Source organism: Balaenoptera ricei, chromosome 15, assembly GCF_028023285.1.
Source record: "Balaenoptera ricei isolate mBalRic1 chromosome 15, mBalRic1.hap2, whole genome shotgun sequence".
Classification (NCBI taxonomy): Eukaryota; Metazoa; Chordata; class Mammalia; order Artiodactyla; family Balaenopteridae; genus Balaenoptera; species Balaenoptera ricei.
Window position 1 is genome coordinate 27,361,135 of NC_082653.1, and position 20,628 is coordinate 27,381,762.

The window sequence follows — 20,628 nt, forward strand, 5'->3', positions numbered from 1 at the left end:
TCTGTCTCCCCCCCCCCCCCACACACACACATAAAGAAACACCTCCTCCATGGGGCCAGACACTTTGTGTGTCTTGTTCACTGCTGCATCCCCAGGGCCTAGATTAGTACCTGGCACACAGCAGATACTCAATAAGTATTTGTTAGCTGACCAAATATAGGAGTGTCCTTACCTTTGCTCAAGCCATTCCCTCCACCTGGAATGCCTTCCCTATCCTTCCTGCCTTTCCTAATCCCACCTATCATTTAAGGCTCAACCCCAACCTCTACTCCTCCAGGAAGCCCTCCCTGATAAGTGGGGCCCTGGAAAGTGGCTTACTGCCTCTCACCTACTGTCCTGCCCAATTTTAGGTATAACGTAGGCTTTATGGCAGGTAGAGACTGTGGAGGAGACTAAAGGCAGATGAGAGCAGGCCAGCTTTATTGGGGTTAAGTGGCGGGGAGGGGCCTCCGTAGGCTCCGGGCCAGGGCAGAGCTGCAGCGTGAGCAGCTGGGTCACTTCTTCCACTCCTTCCTCTCATAGTCCCACCGGGAGGCCAGGCCTTGAACAGGGTTGCCCTTCATGTCCAGGATGCGCTGGAGCTGCTGGGCCTTCCACTCATCCGTCAGGGTGATGGGTTTCTTAGGGAACACTGCAGGGAAGGAACCGGGTAGGGACAGGGGCACGCGGGACCCTGCCAGGCCCACCCCCTCCCGCTGAGCCAGGGTCTCCAGGCACAGGGCCAGGGTGCCCTGCACGAGGACCCCTCGCCACCCCCCACCAGACTCCCCACTAAAGCTGCACTCCGGGGACCTCTGAGTTATGATCCCCGCTCTGCCTTAGACTTGCTGTGGGAACTGGGCCAAGGTCCTTCCCCTTTCTGAGCCTCAGTTTCCTCACCTACTCTGTGACCCAAGGGTAAGAGGAGCACTGGTTTGAAGTCTTTCTGGGTCCAAATCCCAGCTCCAGAACTCCCTTGCTGTGTGACCTTGAACAAGTCACTTCATCTCTGAGCCCCAGTTTCCTTACCTGTCAAAAACAGGTCCTGTCCACTAGGGTTGTGGGGATTGAATGTGTTAGTATTTATAATGCAATTGGCAGAATGAGGGAAGATATGAAAACCCCTAATACGTGATAGCTACTATAACTATAATTACTGAGTTTGCTCCCACTTATTGGGAAGGGTCCAGGATGAGATAGTTTCTTATGCTTCCTGAAGGGGTTGGGAGTGGGAGGTAGGATAGGGGTGTTCACTTTAAAACTATGGGGACCCAAAGGGTGAATTCACGGAGGCATTCTAGGAGCCTTGATGTGTGGATCAAGAAAGGCCTGGGGACCAGAGCTCCCAGCCCTGCTCACATCCTACTTCCTGGTCCATCTGCCCCTGAGGCCAACTTAACCTGCCTGACCTTTATGCCTGGTACTTTCTATTCCAGTGGGTGTGAAAGAAGGGAAAGATCTTTATGGGCGCCTATTAGTACCAAACATTGGGCTAGAATAGAATTTTTCCCAAAGGTTCTCTCATTTCATCCTCATGCAAGGTAGGAATTCCCATCACATTTTTACAGAAGAAGAAACAAAGTGAGGCCCCTGGAGGTGAAGTCAATTGAGGCAGAGACTGCCACCTCATCCCCAACATCCTCCCCTCTACTTCCAGAGCAGTGCTTCTCAAACCCGAATGCGCATCTGAATCACCCAGAGGGATATTAAAACATAGATTGCTGGGCTCCAGCCTCAGAGTGTCTGAGTCAGTAGATCCAGAGTGGGGCTGAGAATTTGTATTTCTAACAAGTTCCCAAGTGAAGCTGTTGATCTAGAGACCCCACTTTGAGAATCACTCTTCTGTAATAATAAATGGTCGGTTGGGTACATGACCACTCAGCTAAAGACTATATTTCCCAGCTTCCCTTGTGGCTATGCATGGTCATATGATCACTTCTAGCCAGTAGGATGTGAGCAGAAGTGGTGGTGCAACTTCTGGACCTTAAAGAGAGTGTGTCCTCCCTTCCCCTCTTCTTGGCTGGAATGTAGGCTTTATGGCTGGAGCTGGAGCAGCCATTTTGTATGTCAAGAAGGAAGCTGCATGTTAAGGATGGCAGAGCAACAAGACAGAAGGAGTCTGATATTGTGGAATCCCCATACTCCCCCTGGCCTTTTTTGTGAGAGAGGAAAAAAACTTCTATCTTGTTTAAGCTCTTGTACATTGGAGACTCTTTGTTACAGCAGCCAAAACAATATACTGAAATGTTCATGGTTAATAACAGCAATCAGTAACAACATCATTCATAACTATGTGCCAGGCACTAGCCAACAGTTTTCTCATTAAATCCTCACAAGAACCCTGAGATGTGGGCACTATTATTCCCATTTTACAGATGAGAGAATTGAGGCCCAGAGAGGTAGGGTCCCTACATTCCAACCCAGGCAGCCGTGCTCTGCCCTTCCCCATACACCTCTTTGGGGGACTTTTCAAAACTCTTCAGATGAATGCCAGCATAGTTCCCTTATCAAAGCTTGGCTGGTGGCTGTGGCCACAAGGGCATGGCCGAGGGCTGCAGCCAGGTGAGACACTGCCACTCACCATAGACCCGCTGCCACCAAATCAGCAGACCTGTGAATCCAAAGAAGAAGAAGACACAGCCCATCACTGTCTTCCATTCGTTGGAACGACGGTTCATCTCTGTGAAGGTCTCATGGAACTGGAGCCGGTACACTGGAGGCAGGTGAGGGGTGGGGGAGGAGGGGCCTCAGGTGCATCCATTCCGAGGGCCCTGGGCCAGCTCTTGGCCTCAGGGACCTCCAGCCTCCCCCTCCCTGCAGCAGATGCTGTCCATTCAGCAAATTCTTATTGAGCATCTATGATGTGCAAAGCATGGCCAGGAACTGATGGCAAAGCTGGCTCCCAGGGGCACTTCTGGTGGGCAGCACTTGGGGTCACACGTCCCTCCTGCTTCCCAGGGTCAGGCCCCTGCGCTCCCACCCACCTCATCTGCCTCTTTCTGCTCCATCTCCCCACACCACTCAGTGATGCCCAGGACCCTCCACGCTCTCCAGCTCCCATATCCTTCCCCATGCTGTTCCTACTACCTGGCAGTCCCTCCTCCTCACCATCCAAAGCCAACTGGAACAACCCTCCTCTGGAAGGCCCACCAGGATTCCACCTTTCTCTCTTCTTTGGGTTCTCACAGCCCCCTGAACACACCTCACCCAGCCGCATATCCTGTATTACAGCTATCTGGGTTTGTGTTCGTTCCCGCACTGGACTGGGAGCACCCTGAGGGCAGGAACCCTCAGGGGGATTCACTTCTGTGTCCCCAGCATTGCCTAGCACCAGGCTGTACAGAAACAGTTCAACGAATAAAAACATGAACGAACAAAGGAATGAATTTCACCCCTCAGGTGTGCATTCGAGTCTTTGGGTGGTTCTGGCTGTCTTGGCTGGGGGCTCTCCCTGCCCACTGCTCCGTGACAGGCCAGGCCCTTCTTTGCAAAGTCGCCCCCAACCCCACCCTGAGACCTACGGGCCACCTTCTCAGCGTGGCTCAGCTGCGTCCAGCTGCCCTTCTCCTTCTCCTTCAGGGCCTGCTGCTCTGCGCTGAGCTCCGTGCAGAAGGGCTCATCGGGCATGGGGTAGGAGCGCTGGGCATGGTAGTTGGTGTAGGGGGGCATCTTCTCCTTGCTGTGGGCTGCGGGCACAAGGGAGAACTGAGTTCAGGCTGCCCCTGGGACGTCCTGGCACTAACCGTAATATTAACAAAGAGGGTGGCACTTACTGAGCACTTACTGTGTGCCAGGAGCCATGCTAAGGCCTTCGGGCGAGTTGACTCATTGGCTCGGCATCACTCTGAGACAGTGATATTGTTCTCTTCATCTTATAGAGGAAGAAACTGAGTAGCTAAGGGACTTGCCGAAATTCACAGAGCAAAAGGGAGCCGGGCCAGGGCTACAATTCAGCCCCTCTGGCTTCAAATCCTGTGTCCTCTGGGAAGATCTGGGGTGAGGAGGGCACATCAGGCAAGGGCAGTGGGTAGGGAAAGGTTCAATGCGATGAACCTGAGATGGCAGATGGGAAACTGCCCCGCAAACTGTAAAGCACTATCCCTATGCTTTTAATGAGTGGTCAAGGGCACAGCTTTGGAGCCGCGGAACCCCAGTTCCACCCCAGCCCGGCTCTGACAAGCCCCTTTACCTCACTGTGTTCAATATCCTCATCTGGAAAGTGGGGATAGTAAAAGAACCTACCTCACACTGTTGTGGAAGCTTCAAGATAATGCACTCAAAAGGCTTAGCACAATGCCTGGCACACAGTAGATGCTCCATAAATTACACTGATAGACAGAGGTTGGTTTTACCTCTGGCTTCCATTCTTGGACGCTTTCCCTGATGGCTAAGCCCTCAAGGGCTCCATGTGAGTGTCCAGAACAAGGCTGGGTGCTAGAAGGGTCTCAGTAAAGCTTCTTCTGTTTATTGTCACCAGAGATGCCCTCAAGGAGGGCATTGGTACCACCTTGCCCAAATAGCATGGGAACTGCTTTGGGCAAAGAGTCCTGGCTCTGGGCCTGTTTGTTCACCTGAGAAATGGAGGTAACAGCATAGCATCCACTTCATGTGGCTGCTGTGAAGTCTAAGTGTGTTAATCTCTGCAAAAAGTTTATCACAGCTCAGGGTACATAGTAAGGGCTCAATAAATGTCATCTGTTTTTATTCTCCAGAGGGTCAGGAAGGCCCTTCTATCTGGCTGAAGTCTCTCCTACTTTAGGCCTCGTTCTTCTGACTAGCATGGACACAAGCGTCTGGAAAGGCGGTCCAAAGTTCTGTCAGCACCCTCAACCTCAGGACACAAAGGCCTTAGGGGCCTGAGATATGGGGGTCAGACCCTGAGAAAGCTTCGGAGGAGGGGACGGCTGTCTCTATTTCCTGGAAGAATGTGGCCCCGGACCAAGGGGTAGGATCATGGGAAATGGTTTGGGGCAGGCCCAGGGCAGCATGAAAGGGACCAGGGGCAGCCTGCAGACAGGACCCTTGCCCCTGGCCTTGCAGTTAGGCAAGGGTCAGGGTGGGGTGGGTGTCCAGGTCTTACCAGTGCCTCCTGGGCTGTGGATCCCTCGCATCCCAAGTCCTCCTTTCCTCAGCACCAAGCTCCAGGCAGCTCTAAAGGACATCTGAGGGGGGCGGTGTGGATGAGTCCTGCCCTCTGCCCTCTGCCCTTCCCCTCAGGATCCAGACAGAAGAACAGCTTTTTCACAGGTGTTATGGCTGGGGGACTGGTCCCCAGGATTTCAAGGTCACCTCCTGCCCCTGCCCTTTCTAATTGTGTATGATATACCTATGGGGGTTGATGGGCATCCTAGAAATTTGGAGCCCCCTCCTGGGACCTCAGTTTACCATCCGAGAAGTGGGAGGAGGCCTGACTCTTAAGGCAGGACCTGAACAGTTTGGGTCTGGGAGCCCGGGCTCTGGTTCCAGCCCCAGCTCATGGTAGCTAGGTTGGGAAACCTCTCTCAGCTGTTTGCCCTCTAGAGGAAACAGGGTGGGAGTCCAGGTAGGGAGGGAGCAGGTCCTGGGATAACTCTCCTCGTTACAGGGCCATCTGCCAAGGTCTCCTGCAGATGGTTTGGCCCCCACCCCTTCCCCCATAATTGGCTGCCTACGTGCCTGGAAAGCCTGCTCTGCTGGACCTGGTGGGAGAGGGGGACAGGCGAGCCCAACCTCCCATCCCCAGGGAAATCTCAGGGTCTGGCATCCCATGGGGGCGAGGAGGGGACTTAGAGGAGGACAAGGACCAAACTGGGTCAGAGGGAGGAAGAGAGGCACACATCTGGGAAGAAGAAGGGGGTATCCCACTTCTGGAAATTGAAAGAGGCCCCACATCTAGGGAAAGAGAGGCACCCAATCATTAGAGAGAGGGAGGGGTGTACCATATATGGAAAGTGGGAAGGGGCCGCACATCTGGAAAGGAAGGGCTCCCCATCAGTGATGAGTGGTTGAGAGCCCCACCTATGGGGAGGGAAGGAGTAATCTACATTTGAGGACAGAGACGGCTCCCCATATGCGGACGGAGGAAAGTTCCCCTCAACTCGGAGCTGCCAGTAGCCGCACCCCCCCACCCCCATCCTCCTCTATAGCAGCGTCCCCACGGGCCCTGACCGGGTGGTAAAAGCCGGAGTCCCAGCCGCGTCCCCCACCGGCCCAGGTTTGGGCAGCCGGGGCTCTCCCCACCCACTCACTCACCGTGCGGCTCAGCGGAAGCCAGAGCGCGACCCGGGTCTGCGGAGCAAGTAACAGAACAGGCTGCAGAGGGACCGGAGCGGTGGCGCCCGCCTCCGGGCCCGCCCCACAGCCTTACCCAGGACCGCCCCCGCGTGGGAACGTCCTGCCTGGGAGAGCCCAGCCCGTGTCCCTGGGGGCTCCCAGCCACAGACTGGGGAGAGGGGCTGCACAATGACTCCCCGCCTCAATTTGCCTGCCCACCGGGGTCCTGCCTCTGGAGACCCCCAGCTGACGCAGCCCTGGGACCAGCTGGCTGTGTGTCCTGGGCTGGCCCAGCCCTGTGAGTCCGGTTGTCCCAGGAGCTGGATCTTCCTGCCTTCACACCTTTGCTCACCGCTGTTTCTTCCACCTGGAATGCTCTCTTTTGAGGACCCGAGGGCTTTTGAGGACCCAAGTCTTGGCAACTTTCCAGCCCAGACCCCATGCCTTTCTGCTCTAGGAAGCTACAAGCATCTAGAATCTGGGAGCTGGCCTGTGGTGTACCACCTGGCACGAATGCCCTCATACTCAATGACAGGTGAAAAAAGCCTCCCCCTGGGTTCAAATCTTAGCTGTGTGACCTTCAACAAATGGCCAAACCTCCCTGAGTTTCTGTTTTCTGAAAAAGAGAGCTAATGATATCTCTTACCTTACATGATTGTTGTAAAGATTAAATATGTCAATAGAAAAGCATCAGGCACATTTATTCAAGAACTATTTATTAAGACCTATTACAGCTGGCATTATTGTCTATTGTTTAACAGGTTAAACGCTTGGGGATTTAGAGACAAACAAAACCAAACACGGTCCCTGCCATTTTAGGGCTTACAATCCAGTTCCAAGCAGAGAGAGGCCTGTGCAAAGGCCCAGAGGCAGAAAAACACAGGTGTATTCACAGAACAGAGAGAGGCCATCTTGGCCAGAGTGTAATGGGCAAAGGAGAAAGCTGGAGAGAGGCTGGAGTACCAAGCAGGGCCTCATCAGCCATGGTGTGGATCTTGGATTTTATTTTAAAGCTGGGAAGCCAAAAAAGGTAAGTAGGGGAGTGATGTGGTTAAATGGAGCAGAACATGCGTTCAGTAAATATGGCTTGGAATTGTTAGAATACTGATTCTGGACTGATGGGTGAAGGCTGTGAATTCTTTCGTGGCCTGGGGCCAGAACTTTCTAGGTCTCGAAGCTCTGGTCCCCTGAGGTGTGCCGAGCACCCACCCACCCATCAGGGTTCCTATAGCCCAGTGAAGCCATAGAGACCCACGCTAGCCAGTGCCTGGAGGAAGGGGCTTAGTGCCCTGGAAGCAGATGAGTCTTGAAGAGCAGGGACTCAGGGGGAGGTGCTAGAGAGACCGTAGAGTGGGCAGGATGCATGTCCCCTCCATTTGGGAGGTGAGAAGGCAGTGTGGGAGTCTCCTGGATGTCCAAGACACCCCAGCTCCCAGCACTGGCCTTGCTTACTCCTGGGGGCTGCTCCTCCCCCTTCCCCATGATCAAGGGAATTCCAGATTTGAGAGAAGCCAAAGAGGACCACCTTACCTCTTGGATGCTGTCCAGGGTGTCCTGAAGATTAGCCCTAAGGACAGAAGATGAGGTAAGGCCCTCCTTCAGGCAACCTGGGGAGGACACACCTTGAGTCTTGTCAGAACTTTCCAGGGGCAGGTGGATGCTGGCTGCACTGGGGTGAGTGGCAAATGTGTAGGCTCTACTGCTGCCACACTCATGACTAAGTGGCTCCATTTCTGGGCCTCAGTTTCCCCATCCATTACAAGGGCCTCCCAAGGGAGAACTTGACCCTGGAGAACTTGACCCTCTGTTCTTCTCTACCCTCTCCCACCCCCATCTCTGTGGGAACTCCAGGCTCCAGATGTGCAGCAGTGCTGTGACAAGGAACATCTGTTCGGGAAGCCGGCCCCAGGGCTGAGGGTGATGGGGTGATGGCAGGCTCCCCGGCGGCTCAAGGTTGATATAGGGCAGCACCACTGCCTAGAGGGCGATGCCCAGCAGCGTCTTGAGGTCTGGAACCTGGAAATAGTCAGACTCTCCCATAAAACAGGTTTCTCAGGTGTCCTGGGGCCGAGGAGTAGGAGTCTTCCCTGGGAACCTTGGTGGGCACAAGGTGGGCTCCAGATGAGACATTACACACCACTCACGGCAAGGGGCCCTACATGTGAATGCAGGCTGAGATTTCAGAAACAGCAGGAATAGGAGGTGAGAGGGATCTGTCCCTTTCAGGCGGCCCTGCAGCTCCAACCCCCCAGTAGGAACCCATACAGAAAGGAGCAGCTCTCTCTCACTTGATCAGATTCAGGGAGGCCCTGAGTTTCTGCTCAGACACGAAGACCTGAACCACAATCTCAGCATCCTGCTGGTACGACCCCCTCCCCTCCAATTCAGGCTTCATGCAGGACCCACCTCTGGCCTCCCAGCGCAGAGGAGATACTGAGGAAGAGCTAGGTCTCATGGAGGACACAAAGCCGAAAGTAGGAAGAGGTGTTGGACAAAGCGTTGCGGACCCGTATCCCCAGCCCCTGGGGAGCCCCTGGAGCCATTTGAACATGGGGAGGAGGCCTGGGATAGGAGGGGGCGAGGCCAAGAAGTGCAGGGACTGGGGAGGAGATATAGGGTAGTCGGAGACCGGAAGGTAGGAGTGGGCGTGGCTTATCCTTAGGGGCGGGGACTGCGTGTAAGAGTGGGCCAGGGAAGAGCAGGGCAACCGAGGCACTAAGGGGATGGGGCCAGTTGGGCGGAGGGAGGGGCCGGTAAACAGAGGGGGCGTGGTCAGGACAGAGCAGAGGCCGATCCCGCCCACCAGCTGGAAAGCTGACTCCCAGCAGGGACACTGTGAGTCCGGGACACTGCGGTCTTCAGGGCGACGGGCAGTGCCAGCATGAAGGTGCCCGGGCGGCAGCGCAGGCTCGGAGGACGTCGTGCGAAGACCCGCAGATCCAGCAGGGACCAGTCCAGAAAGCGCTTCTGCAACTGTGGACAGGAGGGCCGGCTCGGAACCGACGCCGAACCAGGGCTACCACGGGGGCGGTCGCTAGTGGCGGGTTTCCCGGCCCTAGGAACGATCCCGTGGCGCGAGCAGGAGCAGGTGGAAGCCCTCGGCTGGATTTCATTGGGACGGGACGGGACCGGTGGTGTCCTGGAAGATGGAAACCTCCTTCCGGCAGGTCTGTTATCTCTGCACCACCACACCTGGGGCACGAAGTGAGCGAAGCCCGCGTTGTTCAGCCGGAAGAGGAATTCCTCGCAGAGTTGCAGGGGAGACGTTTGAGGCCGACCCCTCTGGCTGTCACTCATGTCCTCTTGGCCGCCCCCCACAGGCGGCCGTTATTCTAGGTCCCGCCACCTGCCTCACACTACTCACCTACGTCCCTCGTCTCCTCCCTCCTTCCCCGTCCTCGAGAGGCCAGTCATCCTTCCCCGGCCCCTTGCACACTCATTGTGCCCGCACCTCTGGACTCTACCTAGTAGTCTAGCGTTCCACCATCTCCAGCCTTACCCCAGTCCCGTCAGTTATCCCTGGCCTCGCCCAGCTCGCCTAGCTGAGCCCGCCCGCCGGCCCCGCCCGTACCCGGAGGCTCCTCCTCAATCGCTCAGCCCCCGGCCGGCCCCTTGCCCAGTTAGTCCTTCCCGCACTGCCTTCGCACGACTCGCTAAACCCTTGCCCTGGCTCCAGCCTTGCTCTTTCAGTCATTCTGTGGTGCCGCCCACTCCCGAGCCCTGCCCTCACTGTCATCCTGCTCGCCACAGCACGCCCCAGCCGAGCCCCCACCCTGTCAGCAAGCCCCGCCCCCGCAGGGCACAGCTCCCTTTCCCTAGATCCTCCCCGAGGCCCTGCCCAGGCTGTCACTCCCCTTAGGCGCGCGCCTGCTCCGGCCTCGCCCAGACTGTCACGCAGGCCCTCCCTGTCCGTCCCCAGGGCCCCGCCCCCTCCAACCCGATGAGGCCCCGCCCCCACCACGTGGTCAGTGAGGGTGCAAGCCGGAGCCCCCACGTTGCAGGCGACCGCAGAGGCAGAGGGGGCGAAGACGTTCCCCGAGAGGGGCAGGACCGTGAAGCCCTCACGCTCTGACCGCAGGAAGGGCACGAAGCCGCCGGCCGGGTATCCGAACTCGCCTCGAGCCAGGAGAAGGGGCGCGGGGGTGGGGCTTCGTCAGAACTTGCTGCATTGGCATCCCGGGCCTGGGGTCCGGGTCCTCATCACCACCACCCCCGACCTGGGCAGATGTATACAAACGGCATCAAAGGACCCCCTGGTTATCAGGGACCGTGAAACTGAGGGCTTGGGAGGCCCACATCTAGGATTCTAGTCCCAGCTCTAGCCTCAGCTGGTTTCCGCCCCTCTTCGTGGCTGCCTGCATGGCCTCCTTTCCACGTTTCTATAATGCCAGTCACACCCAAACTCTGCCTGGGGACCAGGAGGGTGAATGCGATGGTCTAAGCGGAGCTTATCCTAGAGGTGCCCACAGCAGTGACGTATCAGCCAGGCTATGGATGGAGCTATGGGCAGTGTGGGCATTGCCTTGAGGTCCAGCCCAGTGCTCTGCTCTGACCACCAAGAGAATAGTCCAACTTGGCGAAGGGCTGTGGCCGTGGGATCGTGGGGGCGCAGGAGGTCAAATTAACTCTGGGGTAGGCACTGGTCCCTTCAGGTCCCGCCCTGGGGCTCCACGTGGAATGGTCTGCAGCTTCTGTTCCTGATCTCCCAGGGCTTTCTGCACCACAGGACAAACCGAGGGTGCACAGGGCAGGGTGTGAGGGACCCTGGCCAAGTCCCAAAGCCTTGTCTTCTCAAACTCAACTGCCTCATGGGCATGGGGATAGTGCCCCCTGATGTGACTCCGGCCCTTGTGGGGACAGCCTCATGGCATCCTTCAGACTTCCTTAGCACCCACTGGCCTCCCAGCAAACTCCTTAGCCTGATATTTAAGGTCCCTCCTGCCAAACTCAGCAAATGCAGCTCCCCCATCAACCTCTCCTCCTCTCCCACCATGCCCCAGCCATGCTGCCTTTCAGGTCTTGGAACATACTCCGCTCTTGCCCATGTCAGGGCCTTTGTAACTGCTCCCTCTGCTGAAATGCTCTTCTCTCAAGAACAAGACTCATTTATTCCCACTGGCGTGTTTCCACGAGAAAGGCTTTACTGGAGCAACACACCTCACTTCTCACCCGCAGACTTAAACTCTGGTCTACAAACAAGTTTATCAGTTATTGTGGCCTTAACAATATCTCCAATTCCACACGTTCTCTTTACAATGTGACCTTGATCCTCCTGTCATCAAATGGTGGCATCTATGTCCCCATTCCTTGAACCTGAGTGCACCTTTGTGACAGCTTTAATCGTAGGACATGGTAAGAGTGATGCTGTGTGACTTCCAAAGCTGGATCATAAAATGCCATGGACTCTCTTGGGATGCTCTCTCTTATAACCCAGCCACCATGCCGTGAGGAGGCCAAGCTAGCCCACGTGAAGAGAATATATGGAGAGGTCATATGTAGGTGGTCTGGCTGCAGCCCAGCTGAGGTGCCAGCCTACACCCAGCCTCAACTTCTAGCCATGTACATCTCCAGATGTCCCCAGTCCCTAGCCATCAAGTCTGCCTCAGCCATCGAGTCTTCCCAGCTCAGATCCTAGACATTATGGAACATCTCTGCTGTGCCCTTTCTGAATTCCCAAACAATAGAATCCATTAACATCAGACAGCTGTTTTACACACTAAGTTTTCCAGTGGTTTGTTATGCAGCAGTAGTAACTGGAATGGTAACAAAATGTTATTTGGATTCAATATACCTGACTCCTCATTTGACTCAGTTGTTTCAGAACTTGGGCAAGAAGGAAGGTGTTAAGTATTGACACCCCAAATCCCACCATTGTCCTCCCAATTTCAACTCAATATCACCTCCTCAGAGAGGCTTTCCTTGACCCCCGTGGAAAGTACCCTCTCTAATCAGTCCAAAATTACACACATAAAAACCCACAGGCTCACTTTTCCTGCATGCTCTACCCATCAGGCCTGTTCACTCAGGTCCCTCTGCTTCCAGACTGGGATGAAGTGGGATCTAGCTGTGCAATGGATTATTTGGTTATTCTTACTATTCCATTTTAATTTACTTATTGCCTTTTTGGCTGTATATCTTTGTATTAATTTTTTGTAGGTTCTGTGTTCTCTAAGGATTACAATATACATACTTAACGTTTGACAGTCTATTTAGTGTTCATACTTTACACCTCAAGTAAAAGATAGATGCATTAAAACCATAAAGGTGCCTTTACCTTTTCCCCTTTATAATAGTTATCATATATGTATTACATCTACATTCATTGAAATAACCCAAAAAATGTTAGGATTTTTGCTCTCAAGTCATATATATTTTAAAGAACTTGACAGGAGAAATATAATCTATTATACTTATTCATATTTTTACCCTCTTGTTGCTCTTTATTTATTCCTAAACTCCCAAGTTTATCTCTGGGGTCATATCCCTTCAGCCTGAAGAACTTCCTTTAACTTTCTTTTAGAGCAGGCCCACTGATGATAAATTCTCTTAGTTTCCTTCATTGAGAATGTCTTTATTTTACTTTCATTCCTGAAGGATATTTTTGCTAGACGTAAGTTGTTGACAGGTCTTTTCTTGCAGGACTTTATTTTTTAATTATTATTGTTATTTATTTATTTATTTTGGCCGTGTTGCATGGCATGCAGGATCTTAGCTCTCCAACCAGGGATCGAACCCATGCCCCCTGCAGTGGAAGTACGAAGTCCTAACCACTGGACTGCCAGGGAAGTCCCTTGCAGCACTTTATTTTTATTTATTTATTTATTTTATTTTTGGCTGTGTTGGGTCTTCATTGCTGCGCACAGGCTTTCTCTAGTTGTGGCGAGCAGGGGCTACTCTTCGTTGCGGTGCACGGGCTTCACATTGCAGTGGCTTCTCTTGTTGTGGAGCATGGGCTCTAGGCGTGTGGGCTCAGTAGTTGTGGCTCACAGGCTCTAGAGCACAGGCTCAGTAGTTGTGGCACATGGGTTTAGTTGCTCTGCGGCATGTGGGATCTTCCCGGACCAGGGCCCGAACCTGTGTCCCCTGCATTGGCAGGCGGATTCTTAACCACTGTGCCACGAGAGAAGTCCCAACCTGCAGCACTTTAAAGATGCTGTTCCACTATCTTCTGGCCTCCATGGCCCCCTAAATGTAAAGTGTTTTTGGCTTTTGGTTCTTTTTCTTTTTTCCTGGCTACTTTCAAGATTGCTTTTTCCTTATTGGTTGTTTTTAGTTTGATTATGAGACGTGTGAGCGTGGTTGTCTTTGAGTTTATCCTGTTTGGAGTTTGCTGGGTTTCTTGAATTTGTAAATTTAAGTTTTTCACCAAACTTGGGAAAATTTCAGTCATCATTTTAAAAAATTCTTTTTCTGCACCTTTACGGGACTCCAATGACGTGTATATTAAATCTTTTGATATTTTCCCACATGTTCCTAAGTCTCTGTTCAGTTTTTAAAATATTTTCTCTCTCTCTTCTTTAGATTGGATCACTCCTATTGATCTAGCTTCAGGTTTACTGAGTCTTTTCTTTGTCATCTCCCTTTGCTATTGAGACCATCCTGTGAATTTTTAAGATCTGAGATATTGTGTTTCTTAAGTTCTAAAATTGTCATTTGGTCATTTGTTTTATTTTTGTTTTTTCTTAGTATAATTCAGTGATTCTTTTTTAAATCATTTTATTAAGGTATAATTGACATAGAGAAAGCTACAGATATCTAATGTATACAACTTGATGAGTTTGAAGGTAAGTATACACTACTGAAAATTTCACCACAATAATCAAGGCCATAAATTTATCCATGACCTCCAAAAGTTTCCTCCTGCCCCCCCCCCCTTAAAAATATTGATTTCCCTTTTGTGGTGAGAGCAATTAACATAAGATCTACCCTCTCAGCAAGTTTTATTTTTTTTATTCTGTAAAACACTTTTTTTTAATTTTTTAATTTAATTTTATTTATATTTTTATACAGCAGGTTCTTATTAGTTATTAATTTTATACATATTAGTGTATATATGTCAATCCCAATCTCCCAATTCATCACACCCAGCAAGTTTTTTTTTTTTTTTTAATTTATTTATTTATTTTTTATTTTATGGCTGTGTTGGGTCTTTGTTTCTGCGCGAGGGCCTTCTCTAGTTGTGGCAAGCGGGGGCCACTCTTCATCACGGTGCGCGGGCCTCTCACTATCGCGGCCTCTCTTGTTGCGGAGCACAGGCTCCAGATGCGCAGGCTCAGTAATTGTGGCTCACGGGCCCAGCTGCTCCGCGGCACGTGGGATCCTCCCAGACCAGGGCTCGAACCCGTGTGCCCTGCATTGGCAGGCAGACTCTCAACCACTGCGCCACCAGGGAAGCCCCCAGCAAGTTTTTAAGTATACATACAATACAATACTAACTACAGGCCCTGTGCTGTACAGATCTCCAGAACTTGTTTGTCTTCTATTACTGAGGGTTTGTACCTTTTGACCAACACCGCCTGTTTTTTGGCTCTTTTTTTATGGTTTCCATTTCTCTGCTGAGAATGTCTGTTTTCCCATTCATTCTAAAGCATCTATCTTTCCCTCACAGCGTACTGTTATAATAGCTGCTTTGAAGTCTTTGTCTGACAATTCCAACATCTGGGTCTTTTCATGGTTTGCATCTATTGATTGTCTTTTGCTTTGGGAATTGGTTGGATGTTCCTCATTGAGTAACTTTTTATTGTATCCTGGACATTTTCAATATTATCTTCTGAGACCCTGGGTACTGTTAAAAAGCCTCTGGAAATTTGTTCTTTTTTAGTAGCAGGCAAACCTGGTTAGGTGCAGACTGCATGTTCTACTTTACCTGCTGCAGGCAGTGATTCTAATATCAGTTTTACTTTCAAAGCTTTGCTATGTGGTTTGGGTCTGCGTGGTGCAGGGGTTAGTCTGGGATATGGGCAGTGGTTTACATGGTGTCAGTACTCAAAGCTTTGCTCACCTTCTTGGGGTGTCTTCCATACAGGCTCAGCTTGGGGTTGAGCCCAGGACTTGTGTTGGTTCATACACAGAATTAGAGGGTTTCCTTCATCCATTCTCTCCTCTCCAGGATTTTATCTACATTATCTGGCTCTACAGGCCCATTTTTTCTGTTCCTCTGGTCTGAAATTGAAGTTCTCTCAGAGTTCTAACCACCAGCACTGCCACCACTGGGCCTGCTCCTGGGGCAAAGCAATAAGAGAAAAGACAGAGAACTGAGGATTCGCCCCACAGTATTTACACTCAGGGGTTCCTTTTCCAAGTTCTTTTCTCCAGCAGGTGGGTTTTCTCAAGACTTTTCTCTCGACAACTTTGGGAACTGCAGAGCAGACCGGGGCTGAGAGCAAAGATTAAATAAAAATAATAACAAGGAGGGCTCCCCTGGTGGCACAGTGGTTAAGAATCCTTCTGCCGAAGTTGAGACACAGATGTAGAGAACGGACATATGGACACCAAGGGGGGAAAACTGCGGTGGGGTGGGGATGGTGGTGTGCTGAATTGGGCGATTGGGATTGACATGTATACACTGATGTGTATAAAATTGATGCCTAATAAGAACCTGTAGTATAAAAAAACAAACAAAACAACTAATACTAAACTTTCATTGGGTTATTTGTATGGAAATATGTTAATATAAATGTTTCAGATATTACATGAAATTTCTAAAAATCTTATATGTTCTGGTATAATGTTATAAGTCATAATCCTAGTTATTACCTTAAAATGTATATCTCAGAAATAACTAATTTTCTTGTCAACTGCACTATTATGAACTTTCATCAAATCTTTAACTGTGGTCATTTTTAAGTCTTTTGTCATTTACAGACAGTTCTGGGTGTACTCTGATGCTTTTGCAAATATGTTCCTATAAAAGGGTTTCATCTTTAAGAAATTCATGGAAAAGACTCTGACAAGTACAGGTTTCTGGTAACTGACTGTACTGCTGAACTGAATGAATAAGCATTTTCAGAACTCTAATGAAAAACTGATGAACTCATAAAAGTGCTAACAAAAGATCAAGATGAAAAAAAAAATTAATTACATGGGACTGAGTGAACTGATGAGGATGAGTATAATTTTTGTGACTTTCTGTCTGAATTAAAAAAAAAAAAATCCCACAAGGACTCAGAGGCAAAGAATATACAAATCAATTTTCACTGCAAAGTAAAGGATCTGTTACAGTGGAGGATTACTGGACTGAATGTCAATATTATGACATAGTATGAGTGTGTTTCATGTTTGGTAATTGCAATCATTGTTGCTTTTGTTGTGGTCATCCATGTACAATGCTTGGTGTCAGTCTATTTATCTCCTGTAAAAATAAAATACAGTGTGTGTGTGTGTGTGTGGAAAAAAAAAAAAAAAAAAGAATCCTTCTGCCAATGCAGAGGACACGGGTTCGAGCCCTGGTCCGAGAAAATCCCATATGCCACAGAGCAACTAAGCCCGTGCGCCACAACTACTGAGCCTGAGCTCTAGAGCCTGCGAGCCACAACTACTGAGCCCACGTTCTGCAACTACTGAGCCCACGTTCTGCAACTACTGAGCCCGCGTTCTGCAACTACTGAAGCCCGTGCGCCTAGAGCCCATGCTTTGCAACAAGAGAAGCCACTGCAATGAGAAGCCCGTGCACCGCAACGAAGACTCAACACGGCCATAAATAAATAAATAAATAATTTTTTTAAATTAAATAAAAAAAATAATACCAAGGAATTCCTCACACTCTCCAGCTTCCGGAGGTCCATTTTCCCCATTCTCTGGCCAGAATGTTGGGCTTCTCTATGGGAGTTTTTGCTGCTCATGTCAGGTGTGCAGTTTCCTGAACTCAGAGTACCCAGGGTCTAAGCAAGAAGATACAGGAAGAACATCTACCAGGAAACTCACCACTGCTGTGTGGGTTGTTCTTCACATTTTGACTTTTCACTCCAATCTGCTCTCTATTATTTACTTTACAGTGTTCTTTCTTATTTATTTATTTATTTATTTATTTTTGGCTGTGTTGGGTCTTTGTTGCTGCATGCTGGCTTTCTCTAGTTGAGGCGAGCAGGGACTACTCTTCATTGCGGTGTGCAGGCTTCTCATTGCAGTGGCTTCTCTTGTTGCAGAGCACAGGCTCTAGGCACGTGGGCTCAGTAGTTGTGGTGCACGGTCTTCGTTACTCCGCGGCATGTGGCATCCTCCTGGACCAGGACTTGAACCTGTGTCCCCCTGCATTGGCAGGCAGATCCTTAACCACTGCGCCACCAGAGAATGGCTTTCTTAAGTAGTTGCATTTTGTATTTATCCAGAGTTTTTAGCTGTAACCAGTGGGAGAGTTGGGCTGTAGGAGGCTTACTCCAGCTTAGCCTTCATTCTCTCTCTTTTTTATTTTAATGTTTTTTTCTTCCTTTTGAGGTAATTTTAGACTTACAGAAGTTGCAAAACTAGTACAGAGTTCCTGTATGTCCTATGCCCAGCTTTCCCTTTTGCCAACATCTTACATAATGATAGAACCCTTATCAGAACTAAGAAATTAACCTTGGATATTACTATTAACTAAAATTCTAACAACAGAAGTTATTTGGGTTTCATCAGTTTGCCGATTAATGTCTTTCTTCTGTTCTGGGATCCAGTCCAGGAAGGATCCCACATCACATTCGGTTGTCATGTCTCCTTAGTCCCCTCCAATTTGGACAGTTCCTCTGTCCTTCCATCTTTTTCATGATCTTGACACATTTGAAGAATACTAGCCAGCTCTTTTGTAGACTGTCCGTCAATTTGGGTTTGTCGGAGGTTTTCTCATGATCAAATTGAGGTTACGCATTTTTGGGGGAAAACACCACAGAAGTGACATATGCCCAAGACTTTGTGAGGTTGATATGTATAACTGGTGATGTCACCTTGATCCCTTGTTTAGGGTGGTGTCTGCTGGATTGATATTAAAATTAATATTTTACTCTTTGTAATTATTAAATACATTAAGGGGGATACTTTGTGAAAATATCCTGTTTCTGCTTAAAGTCTGACCCCCAGAATTTAGCGTCCTTTAGTGGATCGTTACCTTTACAGTCAGTACGTTAAGAAATTACAATCATAATGATGACGATGATGAATTGGATCCCAGAAGATTACTTGCCAGCCATGTACCTGGAACTTATTTTCCCTCTTGGAACCTCAGCTTCCTTATTTATAAAATGAGATAATTATGAATCTGACCTCACTGGGTTGTGGAGGTGTTGAAATGAGATACTGGCAGCAAAACACCTAGCAGAGGGCTTGACACATAGGTATCTTGGGATGGGGCTGTCCTTGTCAGAGGACTGAACTGCAGGAGAGAGGGCTGTGTGTCCTTGTTGGGAGATAACAGTATAGGGCAAGGAGGTGCTCTGCAGGCACTGAACAGGAATGATCTTAGAGAAATCCCTGGAATTGTCTGTGATCAAGAAGCAGTTGAGGGACTTCCATTGTGGCGCAGTGGATAAGACTCTACACTCCCAATGCAGGGGGTCTGGTTTCGATCCCTGGTCAGGGAACTAGATCCCACATGCATGCCGCAACTAAGAGTTCATATGCCACAACTGAGGAGCCCATGTGCCGCAACTAAGACCTGGCACAACCAAATAAATAAATAAATATTAAAAAAAAAAAAAAGAAGCAGTTGAGGGGACTTGTTTCTGGAGGTCAGATAGAGAGCCTGGGAAAGTTCCCAAACTGGACCAGCTTTCTGGAGGAAGTGACTTCAAATAAAGGAGGCTTGAAAGACATCATTGGAAGGAACTTATGCAAAGCCCAGAGGCTGGACCATAGAAGAGAGGTCATGGCAGGTGGGCACTTACTGGAGAGGCCCTGATGCCCCAGTGGGCTTTGGTGATCAAAGCAACTCTCAGTACCCACTTCCAGAGCTAGGGACCGGGCTGCCAGGGGATGGCAGGAACTTGGGTGCCCCTCTTCCCAATGCCAAGGTATCTGCAGGATTGTCCCCAAAACCCCACCCAGCAGGGTGAATGGAGCTGGAGCCGAGTATAGTGTGCGTACCTCTATTCATCCACGCTGTCTTTCATTCAACAAGTATTTACTGAGCACCAATTGTATGCCAGGCTTTGTGCTGGACAGAGGTCATACAGCAGAGAACAAAGCAGCCCATGGAGCCCCCGTCCTACAGAAAGGAGTCACAATAAACAAGGGAACAAACACACAAGATTGTTTTGGTTTTATATTGTTTAGTAACAACTACTCCAAAACTTTGTGTCTTAAGACAACAGCTATTTTATTACATCTCACAGATTCTATGGATCAAGAATTCAGGCAGGGCTTGGTTGGGCAATTCTTCTGCTCCCTGTGGCGTCAACTGTGGTCAGTCAGTGGGATTCAGCCGACAGACGGGTTAGTCCAGAGGATCCAGGATAGCTTCATGTAGACCTGAATGACTGGATGGCTGAGCTCAGCTGGCAGTGTCATCGGGAGTGCCTGCCCGTGGCCTTGCCAGCAGGATGGTCTCATGGCAGGCTCACCTTGCTGCTGCTTCCTCCAGAGTGAGTGCCCAGGAAAACCAGATGGAGGCTGAACACCCTTTCCTAATCTAGCCTTGGAAGTCACGTAGCATCAATTGCTGTAAACTGTTGGTCAAAGCAGTCACAGAAACCCATCCAGGTTCACAGGGAGGGGACATAGACCCACCTTTCAATGGAATGAATAATTGTGGCCATTTAAAAAAACTGCCACAAGGATAATAAGTTGTTCTAAGTGCAACGAGTCCAGAGAGGTTAAGCAGATTTCCCCAAGGACAATTACAGATGTGAATGGTGCTAGGAAGGAAACAAAAAACAGGGAGAAAGGCAGGGAATGAAAGGAGATGGTGGGAATTCCCTGGTGGTCCAGTGGTTAGGACTCTGCGCTTTCACTGCCGAGGGCCCGGGTTCAGTCCGTGGTCGGGGAACAAAGATCCCACAAGAGGAGCGGCCAAAAAAAAGAAAGAAAGGAGATGGTGGGACTTCCCTGGTGGTCCAGTGGTTAAGACTCTGTGCTCCCAATGCAGGGGGCCTGCGTTCAATCCCTGGTCAGGGAACTAGATCCCGCATGCATGCTGCAACTTAAGACCTGGCACAGCCAAACAAACAAATAAATAAATATTTTTTCTAAAAAAAAGAAAGGAGATGTTATGGTCAGGAAGACCCCTCTGATGGAACATTGGGGCTGAGACCTAAGTGGCAAGAATGTTTATTTGTGGGGCATAGAATTTCAGGCAACAGGCACAGCACATGCAAAGGCCTCCCAGTCAGGGAAGAGTAATTGGAAAGTGACCAAAGTGACAGGAGAGCAGTGAGGTGAGTGCAGGCGAGTGGGAGGACATAGGCAGGAACCAGGCCTTACTGTGCCTTG

The 20,628-nt window shown here is 50.2% G+C and overlaps 1 protein-coding gene across 1 annotated transcript; it reads right to left on the bottom strand.

Annotated features, from left to right (window-relative positions):
- Window positions 1-403: 403 nt before the first annotated feature.
- Window positions 404-7,962, bottom strand: LOC132348871 (cytochrome c oxidase subunit 4 isoform 2, mitochondrial). Its single transcript, XM_059896812.1, has 6 exons — window positions 7,762-7,962; window positions 6,211-6,246; window positions 5,060-5,141; window positions 3,501-3,665; window positions 2,561-2,692; window positions 404-631 (listed from the first exon to the last, which is right to left on the bottom strand). The coding sequence occupies exons 1-6, from the start codon at window positions 7,960-7,962 to the stop codon at window positions 495-497; spliced, it is 753 nt and encodes a 250-aa protein (XP_059752795.1). The 3' UTR covers window positions 404-494.
- Window positions 7,963-20,628: the final 12,666 nt, after the last annotated feature.

Bases quoted from the DNA above. Each gene is read 5' to 3' on its own strand.
- LOC132348871 (XM_059896812.1), bottom strand. From the start codon at position 7,962: ATGGAGCCACTTAGTCATGAGTGTGGCAGCAGTAGAGCCTACACATTT. The intron at 6,247-7,761 runs GTAAGGTGGTCC...CTTGCTCCGCAG, and splicing joins CCCTGGACAGCATCCAAGAG to ACCCGGGTCGCGCTCTGGCT. The intron at 632-2,560 runs GTGAGTGGCAGT...CCTTCCCTGCAG, and splicing joins TTGGTGGCAGCGGGTCTATG to TGTTCCCTAAGAAACCCATC.